This window comes from Crinia signifera, chromosome 6 (assembly GCF_055691185.1).
Source record: "Crinia signifera chromosome 6, ASM5569118v1, whole genome shotgun sequence".
Lineage (NCBI taxonomy): Eukaryota > Metazoa > Chordata > Amphibia > Anura > Myobatrachidae > Crinia > Crinia signifera.
Window position 1 is genome coordinate 193,016,566 of NC_139222.1, and position 15,688 is coordinate 193,032,253.

The 15,688-nt window shown below is 42.4% G+C and overlaps 1 protein-coding gene across 2 annotated transcripts in view; it reads left to right on the top strand.

Annotated features, from left to right (window-relative positions):
* The window catches only part of PALD1 (phosphatase domain containing paladin 1), a 237,769-nt gene that overhangs the window by 122,023 nt on the left and 100,058 nt on the right, over positions 1 to 15,688 (top strand). For both annotated transcript variants that reach the window (XM_083148482.1, XM_083148483.1), the window contains 3 exons: positions 10,377 to 10,583; positions 12,239 to 12,341; positions 14,028 to 14,207. In XM_083148482.1, the coding sequence (XP_083004608.1) occupies positions 10,377 to 10,583; positions 12,239 to 12,341; positions 14,028 to 14,207 (490 nt within the window). The remainder of the gene's footprint in view (positions 1 to 10,376; positions 10,584 to 12,238; positions 12,342 to 14,027; positions 14,208 to 15,688) is intronic.

Consider the following 15,688-nt stretch of genomic DNA (forward strand, 5'->3'; position numbering starts at 1 on the left):
ATAAATCTCCATTTTTTTTTAAAAGGGGTAAAAACAAACAGTTTGTTTTTGCAGTGTAAATGATCGCCGTTTTAAAAAAAATGGAGATTTCTTACCAAATCTCTCACTTTTTGATTCTCATTCTATTACATTTCACCCCATACAGCTGCTGGATTTCCAAATTATGGGCTGAGGTGCATGCAAAGCAAGATAATTGTGTTGCTGGGGTATGCCGTTATTAAGTTGACAGGTGTGTTGACACCTGGAAAAGTCAACATGAAAAAGGTCAACATGAGGTTGTTTTTATTTTTTTTAAAACCGACTTGTTCATACTTTTTCATCTCAGTGGGCATAGAGAGAGTATATAATAGTTAGCGAGGCACTGTGCCCAAAGCATGGTCAGTGCAGCAGTACACTAATACGGTGCCAGTGTTGACATAGGCACAATAAACCCCATAAAAACTCATGTCCACCTTTTGACCATGTCAACCTAATGTAGGTCCATCCTTTTTTCTGTGTCGACTTCTTTCTGTTTCGACTTTCTCCCTGTTGACTCAGAGCTATCTTAGTGGAATTTTGGGCCCTAGGCAAAGCAAATCACTGGGGCCCCTATGTAAAAATACTTTTTTTTTCCCCATGCAGGGTGAATAATGACTACTTTTGTATGCAGACCACAAATGCTTGACAGCTTTGTTTTTACCCATGTGCTTTATATATGAGCCCCCCCCCCCCCCCCCTCAAATCTGAATGTCTCTGCACATTTTAAATCTTCCCCTGTCTGCAAGGCAATATGGTTTTCAAATAAGTTGCAAAATTAATAGAACATATAGTCTTTATATGACATATAGAACATTGGCAAGCTTAGAAATTATGATTTTTATTTGAAATAATACATTTCTACTTCAAACTTTGCAAGCGTCAAAGAATGCTCCTTTTGCAGCCATTACAGCATTGCAGACCTTTGGCTGAGGTAATCTGAAGAAATGTCACCCCACACTTCCTGGAGCACCTCAAGTTGGATTGGCTTGATGGGGACTTGTTGTTTACCATATGGTCAATCTACTCCCACAACAGCTCAATGGGGTTGAGATCTGGTGACTGCGCTGGCCGCTACATTACAGACAGAATACCAGCTGCTTGCTTCTTCCCTAAATCTTTCTCGCATAATTTGGAGGTGTGCTGTAATTGTCCTGTTGGAGAAGGGAATTGGCTCCAATCAAGTTCTGTCCAATAGGGTATGGCATGGCATACAAAATGTGCGATAGCCTTCCTTATGTAAAATCCCTTTTACCTTGTACACATCTCCCACTTTACCAGCACCAAAGCAACCCCAGATCATATTTCCTCCACCATTCTTGAAATATGGTGTCAGGCACTCTTCCAGCATCTTTTTCACTTGTTCTTCTGTGTGATCCGAACACCTCAACCTTTGATTCATCTGTCCATAACCCTTTTTCTAATCTTCCTCTGACCAATGTCTGTGTTCATTTGCTCATATTAATCTTTTCATTTTATTGGACAGTCTCAGATATGGCTTTTTCTTTGCCACTCTGCCTAGAAAGCCAGCATCCCAGAGTCACCTCTTCACTGTAGACATTGACACTGGCGTTTTGAGGATACCATTTAATGAAGCTGCCAGTTGAGGACCTGTGAGGTGTCTATTTCTCATACGAGAGACTCTAGTGTACTTGTCTTCTTGCTCAGTTGTGCAGCGGGGCCTCCCACTTCTTTTTCTACTCTGGTTAGAGCCTGTTTGTGCTCTTCTCTGAAGGGAATAGTACACATTGTTGTAGGCGATGTCTGGTTTCTTGGCAATTTTTTGCATGGAATAGCTTCATTTTGAAAAACAAGAAGAGAATGTCGAGTTTCACATGGAAGTTCTCTCTTTCTGGCCGTTTTGAGAGTATAAATCAAACCCAAAAATCTGATGCTCCATATACTCAACTAGCTTAAAGGAAGGCACATTTTATAGCTTCGCTAAAGAGCAAACCTGTTTTGAGCTTTGCTAACATAATTGCACAAGGGTTTTCTAATCATCCATTAGTTTTCTAACATAGAAGCAGAAGTATTAAGCCTGAACAAGAGATAAATGCAAGGCTGATAAAGAGAGATAAACGTCCAGCCAATCACATCCTAACTGGCATGTTACAGCCTGCGTTTGAAAAAAGTTAGTAAGGAGCTTATTGGTTGGACGTTTATCTCTCTATCACCCTTGCATTTAACTCTTGTTAAGGCTAAATACATCTGCCCCATTGTCCCTTATTCAGATCTGATTGCAGTACAAATTTGTTTGGAAAATGGGCAAAACCATGTGCACTGCAGGTGGGGGTAACATGTGCAGAGCGAGTTAAAATTGTGTGGGGTGTGTTGAAATTGAAATCTAAATTGCAGTGTAAAAATAATGCAGCCAGTATTTACCCTGCACAGAAACAAAATAACATACAAATCTGTCTAAATACAGGTTACATCTGCCCCACCTGCAGTGCACATGGTTTTGCCCATTTTCCAAACAAATTTGTACCGATTTGCGATCAGAACTGAATAAAGGCCATAATTAAAAAACACAAGAGACCATTAGAACACTGAAGTGATGGTTGCTGGAAATGGGCCTCTATACACCTATGTACATATTGAATTTAAAAATCTGATGTTTGCAGCTAGTAAAGTAATTTACCACATTAACAATGCACAGAGTTTATTTCTGATTATTTAATGTTAACTTCATTGAAAAAAAAACAGAAATATTTTCCAGAATATTGTACATTTCTAAGTGAAACTTTTGAACGGTAGTGTGTATTAAAATTTACTTTAATGTGGTGCTTTTGGTGAAATTGTTAAATCATGAAAAATGTAGTCAGTATTTGTAAAGTAAGTTAAAGCATGTTATGCACCGAGGGTGACATACTTTCTCCACTTTGAAAGAATGCAGAAAATCTGCTCTGGATGCTACAGTATGTTTTTTCTATACCTTATGTACCAGCTCTCCTAGAATGTCTGTTATACAGAACTACCACAGACATTATTGAGCTACCCCTGCATCTCACAACAGGAAAAATTGTCTAAGCAACTATTGTGTATATATAGAGTAGTATCCTGAATAAGTCATATGGGATCTACACAAGTAGGGATTAAGGGGTATTTTCTAAGCAATCTCACTAGATTGTTTAGAAAATGCCCCTACACCTGTGTAGGGTCTTAGTGATGTGCAGCCCCATGCGTCGCTATTGCCTCGGCGATTAATATCCAGCACGCTGGATAAATCTCCTAATGTAGTACACTGGCCCAACAGATCGCTCAGTGGCGCAGCGCTTAGCATTCTGAGTGGTCTAGCTCATTTCTACGTGTGTAGGCCCCAATAGCTGTACATACACTTATATCGCAGTATGTCCTTGAGACCCTTAATGCCCCCATACACTGGGCAATTTACCTGCAACTTGGGTTCTTTCCTGTGATAGCAGCAATTAATTACAGGAAAATAACTCAAATTGCAGGTGAATGACCATGGGTCCGATGCAATGCACGGTCCCGTGAACATCGAACCGGACCCTCTGAGTCACTCCTTCTGCAGAAGCAATCTCTCTGGTTGCTTCTGATCTGGCCTGGCTGGGATTGTATGTGATACATTGCATACAAAAGGACTGCATGCCGTAGGTCAAGGGAGTACTGCGTGCAACTTTTCCAAGGGAAGAAGTCACTGCAATGTCAGCCATGTACACACGGTGTGATTTGGCCAGTCAATTTTGACTAGATATTTAAACTTGATAGAATCGTCCCGAGAGTACATAGTGATGTCGCCCAGCCAAATAGAATTTGCTGGTAAGTCCGTTTTGACTAGCCACCGCACAAAGTGTATTTGGCTGTACATATGTACTAAATGGCTGGGAATGGCAGTCCTCTATCTCCGATGGCTTAACTACATCTTGATTTTGACAAGTTTTTTAGTCAAAATTGCCCAGGCCTGTGTTTACACCCCTTTACATTTCAAAGACACCTACAGGAAGGAAAGGTCTCCTTCCTGGATCATGCTACTCTTTTGTGTCACTAAGGTCTGATTTCTCAGTCACTGATCCAATGAGTCTGAAATATCTGTTGAATAGTCTGTTACTTCCAACTCCTTGGAACATCAAACAGGCTTCCTGCCATCATCTGCCTCCCGTCCATACACATAGCCTTCACAGCAGGTATATGCATTAACATTCGCATGAATATATTAAAAAACACATGCAAGGAAAAGAATCTTAAAGAAGCCCATTTCTTCAATTGTGCAAAAAATTTGGTGATTGCATTGCGGTTACTTCACTTCTGCATGCTACCGTGCGTTTGCATTCTGCTGACCACAGGTGGACATTCTGCGGAAACTTGCTGGGATCCTGTGATCATTTTTGTTGTCTGACTGGGTCCAGAACAAAATAGTTTGAGAACTCCTGGGATAAATTAAGTAAATGGCAAGATCCATGCATACACGGAATGTGTGCCTGGTCATTGGGTCTTTTGCATATTGCGCTCTTGCTGTACACCACACTGAAAGTGAAAGGAAAGGTTCCTTTAACAGTTGCATTCTGGATGCATTCTTATATGGTATTTTAGCACTTATCAAATATATAGGCTTATTGGATGTATGTACAATGTGTGTTGAACCATTTAGTTTGCATTTTGGAAGAAAACCATGCCAGTGGGTAAGGGCGTTTGGTTTATATGTTATGATTTAAAGTTATTTTTAGCATTTTGTGCTAAATAATTTCCCGCCTATTTTCCGATTTCATAAATTTCTCTATGTAAGAGCTACAGTATGTAAATCAAGCTATGTAATTTGTCAGTGTTTAATTGTGGAGTGGTTTCTATGACAGCTGAAAGGAAATCCAGCAGATAACATCTTTATGGAAAGGGACTTCCTGGTGAGATACAGGCTGGCAGCATAGGACAATGTAACACAATTAACCTCATTACCAGTCTACAAGTGTGCTGCACATTGATAGCACGGCAGGAAGTGCCTGACACATAACATCCTCACTGCCACAACACAAACATAAAGGAATTGGGGACGGTCAGTGATGATGATTAATACTAATGCTTGAGTGATTTTTGTTTTTATTTTATGCATTTTCTTCTACATTAGCGAGGTGGACGTTCTCACGGACTGTTGGCAGGAAGCCTTAACTATGGGTAGTGTACTAAAATTACTATATTGGAATATGGTAAAACCTGATGAAATTCTATTAATGTTAGTAGAGCATCGTTGTCACTATTGGTGTCCCAGTATGTAGTCCTCTTCTGTGTAGATGTGGTGTAGCCGGGATTCCGCCGGTCAGTATTTGGACATTGGAATCCTGGCTGCCGGTACTTCCAACTGGGGGGCTAGTGCAAAGAGGCCCCTTGTGGGCTCGTTGGTTCTTTTCTTCCACTATGTGGGTGGTGGACAAGGGATAATAACCCCAGTCATTTGGAATCCCAACTGTCTGGCACTTGAATAGTCGGGATTCTGATGTTGGTATACTGACTGTCGTGATCCCGACTGTTGGGCCGTCACCCGGAACCCTTATGTGTATATTCATGAGTCACTTGGTTAACCAGTTTGACGGTTCTAAAATAAGGTTGGCAAAAGCAATTAAAGGACCATAGAAAGATGTAAGGGGTCTCATGCTTAGTGCTGCTTGCAGTGGGCTGTTGTCCTGGAATGTGGATAATGGTGTTCTACAGGATCAGTTGTTTTGAAGTTGCTCTATCCCTACAAACCCTATTTGTGGTATTTTGTATAGATATGTTTCTCTATGTTGTCAGGGAATCCATGATCAAACACTCATGTTAGTGACCGTGGGAAGGAGTCATCATGGTGCACTATCATAACCGCGTCTTGTAAAGCTTCGAAAGCTAGTCTGCTACCTTGTGATTGTCTTCGTGTAAGAGATGAAGTTTCTCTCACTGCCAACAGATGGCAGTGTTTCGGAGACACAAATACACTAAATACTGTAGATAGATAGATAGATAGATATAGATTAGTGAAGTGTTTGGACAAAAATGTGGCAAATGTGTTGCATTTATATTTCAGATATACTTCAAATGTGACCAAAAGAACACATATATCTAGTATTTGCATAATTTGAGCAATTACTTACATGGCTGGATTTCTAATCCATGTGCAGGAAAACCTACCTGATACTGTATCTCCTGATAACCTTAACCACACAAAGTAAATTCAACTTTAAACCTTTTCATCTGCTACAGACAACTAATATTCTTGCGCTTCACAATCCATGAACTTCATCGCTGCTAACTGTTGATGCATTGCATCTAGGGAAGCCAATCCCGGGGCATTTTTTCAATCCCGGAATTCGGGATTGAAAAATGCCCAATTCCGGGATCCCCGGGATTGGCTTCCCTACTATTAAAAACCCACCTCGGCCGCCCCGCATATTTACTTACAGATGCGTAGTGCGGCCAGGTGGGTGGGCGAGATGGGGTGATGGAGCCCGGGCTGGTCCGCTGGTGGCCCGGTGTGCCGGCAGGTCCGCTGCTGGGCGGGCTGATCCGGGGACAGGATGGAGGCAGACAGCCTGTGCGGCCTGAGCAGCGTGACCTCTGACGTCACGCTGCGCAGAGCCGCACTGCCCGGGACGGGAGAAGCCGGGCAGCTGCTGAGCACCCGCTCAGACGCTGCCCGGCATTAGACTGCGCATGTCTAATCCCGATATCCCGGGATTGGAAACTCCAATCCCGGGATTGAAATCCCGGTGTTTTGGGGGCCAAATCCCGGGATCCCGCGGATCCCGATCCCGGGATTGGCCACCCTAATTGCATCACTGTTATATCATGCACTGTGGTTTATGTACTGACCTGTCCCTGACTGCTTGCAATTAGTGAAATATCTTTGAAGTGTTTACTTTTATGTACTGTACCTCTCCCTACTCAGTGACCTGAGCAGACTGCCAATACTTTCTGTGCAATGTCTTGGTGACCTTGATTTTTTACTCCACACAATATTTCCACCCTGATTCTTGAAGCATCCAAAATATTGAGTACTCAAGATCAAGGAATTTTCAAATGTAAAGGTGCATACACACATGGCGAATTCAGCCCCTTCTCAAGCGATCTGATTAGATCGCTTAGAAAAGGAGCATGGAACGTTCCATGTGTGTGCCCTGCAGCGATGCAGACACGACCCTGCGCATCGGTATCTCCCAAAGGGACAGCTAGTGCTTACACTGGCTTTCCCCAGATTGCGGGGCTTTGCCTATTATAAAAATAGGCAAAGCCCCACCCCGCTCGGCACACTGCATCGCAATGTGCTGAGTGGGTGTCCCGCTATGTGCTGAGCGTTCGTGCTGCAGCAAGCCGCTCAGTAGAGAAAGCGGGGTCACCCTGTGTTCAGGTCTTAACACAAATAACAAATGTCATAGTCTTAAGCCCCCTGTACACACGGGGTGACTGTAGTCCCATGCTGAGCACGGTGCTTAAGCATAGATCGGTCAGCACACATCGCTGCACACATGTGATGCACCTGCAATGTGAGCTGAGTGATCTGTGCTGACCAGTTTTACGTTCAATATCAGACAATATTTTATAACTATATTATAGTCCGATCATACTCAAGCTTGGTATGAACTTTAGCAATATTGGCCTGATATGTTGTATGTCATACCTCCCAACATTTTTGTATTAGAAATCGGGACGTTCGCGTGCCTGAAAAGGGGATGTGGCCTTTGTCAAAGGGCGAGGCCTCACAGGGATACCGTGCCCCAGTTTTCCGTCACTATAAGGGCATGGCCAGTGCTGTGTAAGACAGCATCTATTCCCCACTCTGCAGCATCAGGAAGGGGGGATTCCCAACTGCCCCACACTACCAGCCCGCATGAAAAGCAGGACAGTTGGGAGGTATGATATATCAGTGTGATATTTCCAGTCATATCGAAATGGCGTTTCGGGTATATAGCGCTGTGTATGCTCCTGCAGTAGCTAGTGACCTGTAGTACGCCACTGAAAGACAGTGGGGCAGATGTATTAAGCCTTAACAAGAGATACATTCAAGGGTGATAAAGAGAGATAAACGTCCAGCCAATCACCTGCTAACTGCCATGTCACAGGCTGTGTTTGGAAAAAGTCAGTTAGCAGGTGATTGGCTGGACGTTTATCTCTTTATCACCCTTGCATTTATCTCTTGTTAAGGCTTAAAACATCTGCCCCACTGTTCTGTAGTATGATAAGGAAATATAATGTTCCATCCTTCAGTAACATTGTTCCAGTGTGCACACAGTCTGTGATGATGAGCATTCATTCTGATGTTGGAAAGAATGCCCGTTATTACATTGTGTACCCAGCTTTAATAGGCCATCTGTTTGGCAATATTTTATTGTTTGCTCTATATTTAAAAAAAAAAATTAAATCTGTGCCATTTAATACATTTTTAGACTTCTTTATAATCACATTAAGTGTAGGTTACAGAATACATTTTTTTTAAACCCAGCCTGTAATTTAGCAGTCAGGAGCTGATTGGCCGGTGATAAAGTACCAGGCACTTTATCACTTCTCCTACCTTATCACTTCTTCATACATCTACCCTAAGTTCCCTTGTGCTCCATTTACTGATTCATATTCAGTCTCACACATATATAAAAATTTGTCAGTCCAGTCTTGTAACGCAGGTTTGTCACAGAACATTGCGTTTAAGATGCACATTTGAGTGAAAAGAGTGGGAAAAGCAAATGCCACACTGCTTGGTATGGCACACTGGCACCAGGCCTCTGCCGCCGCATGGCATAAGTGAGGCTAGGTGTATGAGGACACTTCTGAGTTTATTACTATCCTCATCAAATACTCACTGCAACAACTTGTATTTTATACTGTAACTTGCGTTTTGTTGAATATCCATAATGGGCGGTATTCAATGAGCCTGATTCGCCAGGTTTTTATGGTGAATTTGTGCTGTTTGGCGAATTTCTGACTAAAACGGTGAATCACCCTATTCAATGACCAGTTGGCGAATACATTTGAAGGTTTTGGTCACCATGATTCACCGAGCAGCAATCGCTATCTTTTTATGGTGAAGTGGAATGTGAACTTTTAAAATAAAGTGTTCTGTTTTTTACATTTGGTGTCAAAAAATCAGGAATTTTCTTCTGAGGAGGGGCATGCTATTTTTATTCATGTGCTGTAAGCACATGAATATATATTTAATTTTAAAAATAATATTTTTTTTTTTTTTTTTTTTTTTACACAGCAGCCAGCAGGTGGCGCCAGAGCGGAGCCGCTCATTACATATTCATATATTCACTGCACGATCATTACGATCCTGTGTAGTGAATATACGCTTGCCTGCTGGGACCCCCGGGGGGGCAGCCTGTGCTGCCTGGCACCCGGGGAGCACACCTAACCCCCCACAAAGGTCTGGGCTAGGCAGAGAGACTACCATCTCTCTGCCTGGCACCGTCCTGAGGCTCCCTGCGGCAATCGCCGCAGGAGCTCATATTCGCCTGTCAGGGGCAGCGAGCCCCTGACACGTTGAATACCGGAGCCCGCTGGCTCCGGAACGTGGCGAATGTGCAGCGAATCCTAAAAAGGATTCGCTGCACCTCGCAGGGTATTCACATTGAATACCGCCCAATGTGTATTTGGTGCAGTGCATGTAATGATAAATAGGGTATCCGGCAATGTTTTGTTTGACATCCATTATGTCGAGAGGTTCAAAAGGTTGACCATGACATTGGTTGACCCATAAATGGCCCATACATGTTTTTTGGGCTATTCACTTGTTTACTTGATCGTTTGGGAATAGTAACCTTGGCCATAGCTTGGTGAGCGTAGCACCATTATATAGAGGGTATATGTTTGTACTGGTATGGGTCAGTTTTTTTTGTCCCGAATGTCGAATTAGTCAACATGGACATTGTCCCGAATGTCGAAATAGTCAACATGGACACTGTCAAAGTTGTACTGCAACCCCTCACATGGCTTGCTTCGCTTGACATGCTTTGGGCACTATTCTATTCTCCTTCGAGAATGCTTGTGTTGGCCTTTAGCCATGATGACCTATTTAATGTCAACCCAATGCATGTCGACCTTAAGTGTGTCGATCTAACGACCATATACCATTTGAACTAATGGTCACACAGCATGTAATATACAAAGTTAGCCCAAAAGAACACGTGTTGACCGTTTGTGTGTCAACACTTTCTTGTTCACCGTTGAAATTTTTTAACCTTCCAACTGTTGTCATGTCAACAACCTTTTGTGCCTGTCGACTTTCAACTGTTGACATGTCGTACTTTTACTAGTGACTCTTGACAACAACACTGTAAATCCATTGATCCACACCTGATAAATAGTACATTTAACATTTGTAATGTTATCTGTTAATTCTATTTTATGGCTTGTCTTAACTGATGTTGGCTATCCTTTTATTAAAGGCGTTTGTGGAGTATGGGTACAACTGCCAGCGCAGCTCAGCAGCCAACCCCAATTGTGCCCCCTAGTGACAGCATCCAAGGAAATGGCAGCGGAAACTCAAGTGCAGAAGACAGAAACTCCCTGAGCATTCACTCCTTCCAGACCGTGAGCATTCACAACAAGGCGAAATCCATAATCACCAACAAGGTGGCTCCTGTAGTGATCTCGTGAGTACGGGGGTTTACTCCTTTGTGCATTTAATGAAATGCAGGCATTTATAATCTGTTTTGTAAACTGAAGTCTTTCTTACCTGTGATTGTTAATAATTTGTGGACAATACAGATGTGTCCTTGTACATCTAGCCTCAATACATCATATACAACGAGATGCTAGGGTGTGGGGTGGCCATTCCCATACAGCTCTGCTAACATTGGGCATATTTTTTTGTATTTACATCATTTATATGAATAGAACGCATAAGCTGCTTCTGCTGATTAAAATGTGGCATGACTATGTTCTTTGTGTGATTACAACTGTATCTGAATAAGAAACGCTACATTACATTTTTTTCCAGGAAAGCGCCGTAACTAGACATGTCAATGCCATGCCCTTTTTTCCAGTTTCAGGATTCAGTATTGAAAAACACAAAATCCAGGATTCCCAGGATACCTGGGATTGAGTTTGGCAATTAAAATCTCCCGTTTGCACTGTCACTCATAGTGGGCATGGGGCTGGGCAGAAGCAGTACTCCCTCCTTTTGGTCCTTTTCTTTGGCTGGGCAGCAGCAGGGCTCTCTACTTCAGTCCACCTTTTCATAAACCCAGTGAGGCAGGAGCGGTGCAGCGTGACCTCTGACATCAGGTCATGCTGCGCTCACAGCTGGGGGCAGCTGAACAGCATCTGAGCTGTGTACTGCAGGTGCTTGGCGTTGCCTGGCATTGTATTGCACATGCGTTGACTCATGATATCCCACCAAGAAGATCACATTCTAGAAGATCCACATACACTGCTATATTTTCCGTGAGTGTGGTACGCCCATCTACTTTCCTTCCTCATCCTATTTTTAGTTATCATCAGTAAATATACATAATGGTATCTAATGATTTTTTTTACTTTTCTTCTATACCGCTGGAAATATACTGGGAGAGTATATTGGAAACACTAGAACACTGAAAGATCCATTGAAGTACTGATTCTAGTTCTAGATACCATCTTGTTTGTTTGCACCCTAGAAGTTTGGAATTCCCATCTCTGTATTGTATGCAGATACCACTGCAGTCACACACAATGTAGACATTGAATTGGCAGAAGCTGCTTGTTCACATCAGAACCAGCTTTATTGGCCAGGTATACTTGCTTATACTAGGAATTTGGTTTGGGTTGCTGTGTAACAGCTGGTAAGGTAACAGTTCAGCAGTGACAGTACAGAAATACGTAACACATACAGGTATACGCTAGATGTACCTTGGGGATTATAGACGCAGGGTACACATACCCACTGAGCTGCACAGCGCCTAGAGATGCGAAAGACACATTTTAATGGCAAATGTCTCACAAAAAGACACTCAAGCATGGGGAGACTAGAAGGACTGTTTAAGTGCCTGCAGCAAGAACGACACCTCTGTATCTTTTTAATATAGTTGGTGATCTTGGAGTTTACTTCCTTGCCTCTTAGTAATGCTGTTCCTTGTATTTTCCATCTGTAAAAATGAATGATAAAAATGTGTTTCGTCTTTTGGTTTGAAACCTAAATTGCATATTGTTAAACTAGTAAATGATGATTAATTATGTGATAATATGCATAACCAACAAAAAGACTATTTTGGCTGGTTGTATAGCTGTAGTCCCAGTTTTTTAATGGCAATTTATTGTGGCTTTCTAGGTACAATTGTAAAGAAGAGTTCCAAATTCATGATGATTTCCTCAAAGCCAATTACTGTGTTGGAAGGATTTCCGAGACCATGCCGGAACACTATCTTGTACAGGTAAGCTCTGATTGTACTCGATCAGCATTACTTTACAGAAGCGGGGCCCTGCTATAACATTCGGAGAGCTCTCTTGCCCTGTTATTCACTGCTTTGAATTCCTGCATTGTCAGCAAATGAGGAAGAGACAGACTGGATGTAACTATCCTATGGCTGCATGGAAAATTGCCCATTTAAATGGACACTGCACAATGCTTGGATGCAAATAGGTTTCACTGTGGGAGACCTTGCTGAGTAATGTGTGGCTGTTCCTGGTGTTCTGTCAGTGTTTAGCTCCTGTATTTAAGGTGATTGAAAATTATTATTTTTTAGATATGGGATTATTATTTTTTGTTATATTTGATATTGGTGCATTTTTCAGTATTGGAATTTTCATTTTTGACTGACTAATTCTGCTTTATAATCCTTGCTTAATGTTACCATTATCATAAATGCAATTGGGATGAAGTCAGGATCCCAGCAGTTAGAATGCTGACAGTGGCATCCCGATATTCAGAATACGTTGAATATTGACTGCAATTACTGGTGTTAGGCACTAGGGGGAGGGTTGAGGTCAAGCTGTGAGGGTGGGGGAAGTTAGGGTTAGGCTGCAGTAGTGTGTGGTTGGGGGATAAAAACACTGTACGCAGTCCAATAAATGACAGGATATTGTAAATCATAAGTACCCGTTGTTGCAGCCGTTACACTATGTTTCCATAAATGAGTGTGTTTTGATAATCAGAAGCTTATCTACAAGTCCTGTCTTACTAAAGAAGCGCATTTGTGCCTTTTTAGTTGGACAATAACTGTTGTGTATAATCGCCCCAGATAAGGTCCCTGAAGGCAATGAGTTGTAAGTGGGACATGCCGAGATGACATGCAAAACCCACACTGCGAATAGGTCTAAAAATATCAGAAATGTTTATATGGTGTCCTTTGTACCGCGGATACATAAAGTTTCAACCGTTTTTTTTTTTTCTTCAGAACTCTGATTCATTCCACTTGTGGGATATAGCTGCAAGCTATCACTTGTGTTTAGGAAATTAGAGCAGGGGTTTCACATACATACTGTTTCCAAATGTCATAATTCTAGTTTTGCACCATGGCTTTGACAAGCTGTATATAAACAATTGTGAAATGTATTATTCCATGGTGTTATATTTCACAGTTTGGAATGTCTTCAGAGTAGATCAGAATTAATTTGATTTGACAGTCCATTTAATGTACAGCATGAAAGAGGTATATCGTTTTAAATGCCACCTTAACCTGGGCTGGTGGAAGTTCTGTGGGCACCGCGTTCCTTTTAATCTCCATTACTTTACAATCAGCTGAAGCACATGTGGGGCTAAACATTTGTGAGTATGCCTTTCGCTGGCAGCATAGAACAGCTTCCAGCAGCTATACCGGTAAGAGCTTACCGGCTGCTACACCACCATATATTTTAGATGTTCCTAGAACCATGTCCGTATGTCAAGGTAGTATTGGCCTGATCGGAACTCAAACAAAGAGTGTCTTTTATACTTCCTTGAGTTTCTTTACTGAATGAGTCCTTACCATAACAGCTGGGAAATTTTCCCAGGAACTTAATCTGCCTCTAGAGAATATACTGTATATCCAACTCTTTTGCAACTTTTTATCCTACAGAATTTAAATATTTAAACTGCTATTTTTCATTTAAAATAATGTATTCTTGCTTGTTGTTAATAGGGAAAGTATTTCTTGGTTCACGACGTGTACAGCAAGTTAGATGTTTTAAACACGACAAACAGTTGTGGAGCACCGAACTTCCGACAGGCCAAAGGAGGGTATGAAGTCTACGGAATGGGACAACCCAGCCTGAATGGTTTCAAACAGGTGCTGCAGAAGCTTCAGAATGATGGACATAAGGTACTAATGGGGTTGTTGTTACTGCTGGCTGTGAGTGTGTCATGTGCTGAAGAGTCCGGGAATGTGAGATAACAGATCAAAGTGTTTATATAGCGAGTTGCTGCGTCTTACAGAAAGTTGTTTTAAGGAAATGCTCTAAATATTATAATTTTTAGGAGGGGGGGGGGGGGGGTTATTAAAGATTGGACAGAGATAAAAATTGATACAATATACTAATCAATCCATTCTTGTAGACGTTTGAAGCAGTGATAAGGGAGGAGAAGTGATCTAGATGAGAAGTTGCTCATGGCAACCAATCGGCACTAAACTAACATCTGTATTTGCATAATATAAATTATACAGAGCAGCTGATTGATTGCAGTGGGCCGCTTCTCCTCTAGATCACTTCTCCTCACTTATCACTACTTCATACATCTACCCCATGGCTTGCAACATGTAAGGAATAAGATGATTGGCTGGTTCTTTGTCTCAATTTTCTCTCTCTCGGGCAGATTTATGATCCGGTGGTGTGGGGCATATGCGCTATCCCCGTGCGCTAAAGCAGGGGATAGCATTTCACTACATCTATGAAACCCGCTGGCCAGGTACTTTACCGGCGGCGGTGTAAGGCAGGAGGCATAGCGCAGCTATGATATTTTGTGCTGCACGCCTGCCTAATTTATGAACGGTCAGCATCGCTGACCGTTCCGCCGCCTGCAGCTATCGACTTCGACAGCTGCAGTAGGCGATGCCCTATGCCCACAGCAGGGACAGTGCTGTCCCCGCTGCTGGCTCTGAGCTGCACTGGGGATTTCGCGAGAGTAGCGAGATCCCGGGCAGTCAGCCGGCCAGGGGGGAAGGAGACGGAGCATCAGTATTAACTGATGCACTGTCTCCAGGAGGGGACATCGCCGGAGGGGGGAGTTAGCGCTCCCACGCTTCGGTCGGCAAGATGTTGATACATCTTGTCGGTGTCCCCTCCTGCTTCGCCTCGCTAATGAGGCGAAGCAGGAACTGTTATAGCGGCGCCTTTAGCGCCGCCATAATAAATCTACCCCAGAGTGAGCTGTATTTAAAAAAAAAAAAAAAAATCTTAAGGCTCTTTTAATCGCCATTTGCAGCCAGCACGCTAAAGGGGGCGATGACCACCACCTTCTATTTCGCCTCTTGGTGCCTGGCATGAACTTAAGCCACTGACCACCACCAGAGGCCATTCCTCAAAGCCGTTTTTAGCCATGTGTGAAAGTGATTCTGTTCATTTCAATTAGAACAGACTTGGGCGTATTCATTGTTTTGAGGACCCTCTCTGCAATATGCAGTCACACTGTCCACAAGGATGAATGCATGGACAACACATGTACAGTATAACGTCCAAGAGATCTTGGGTTAGGCTGCAAGCATTTTTAAGTATTTTAAACTAGAAATTTTAAAAAGGTGTTTTTCTATGCTGATGTCAAAAGTTGTATAACAAAGTCTAGAATATAATGCACAATACAGTATTG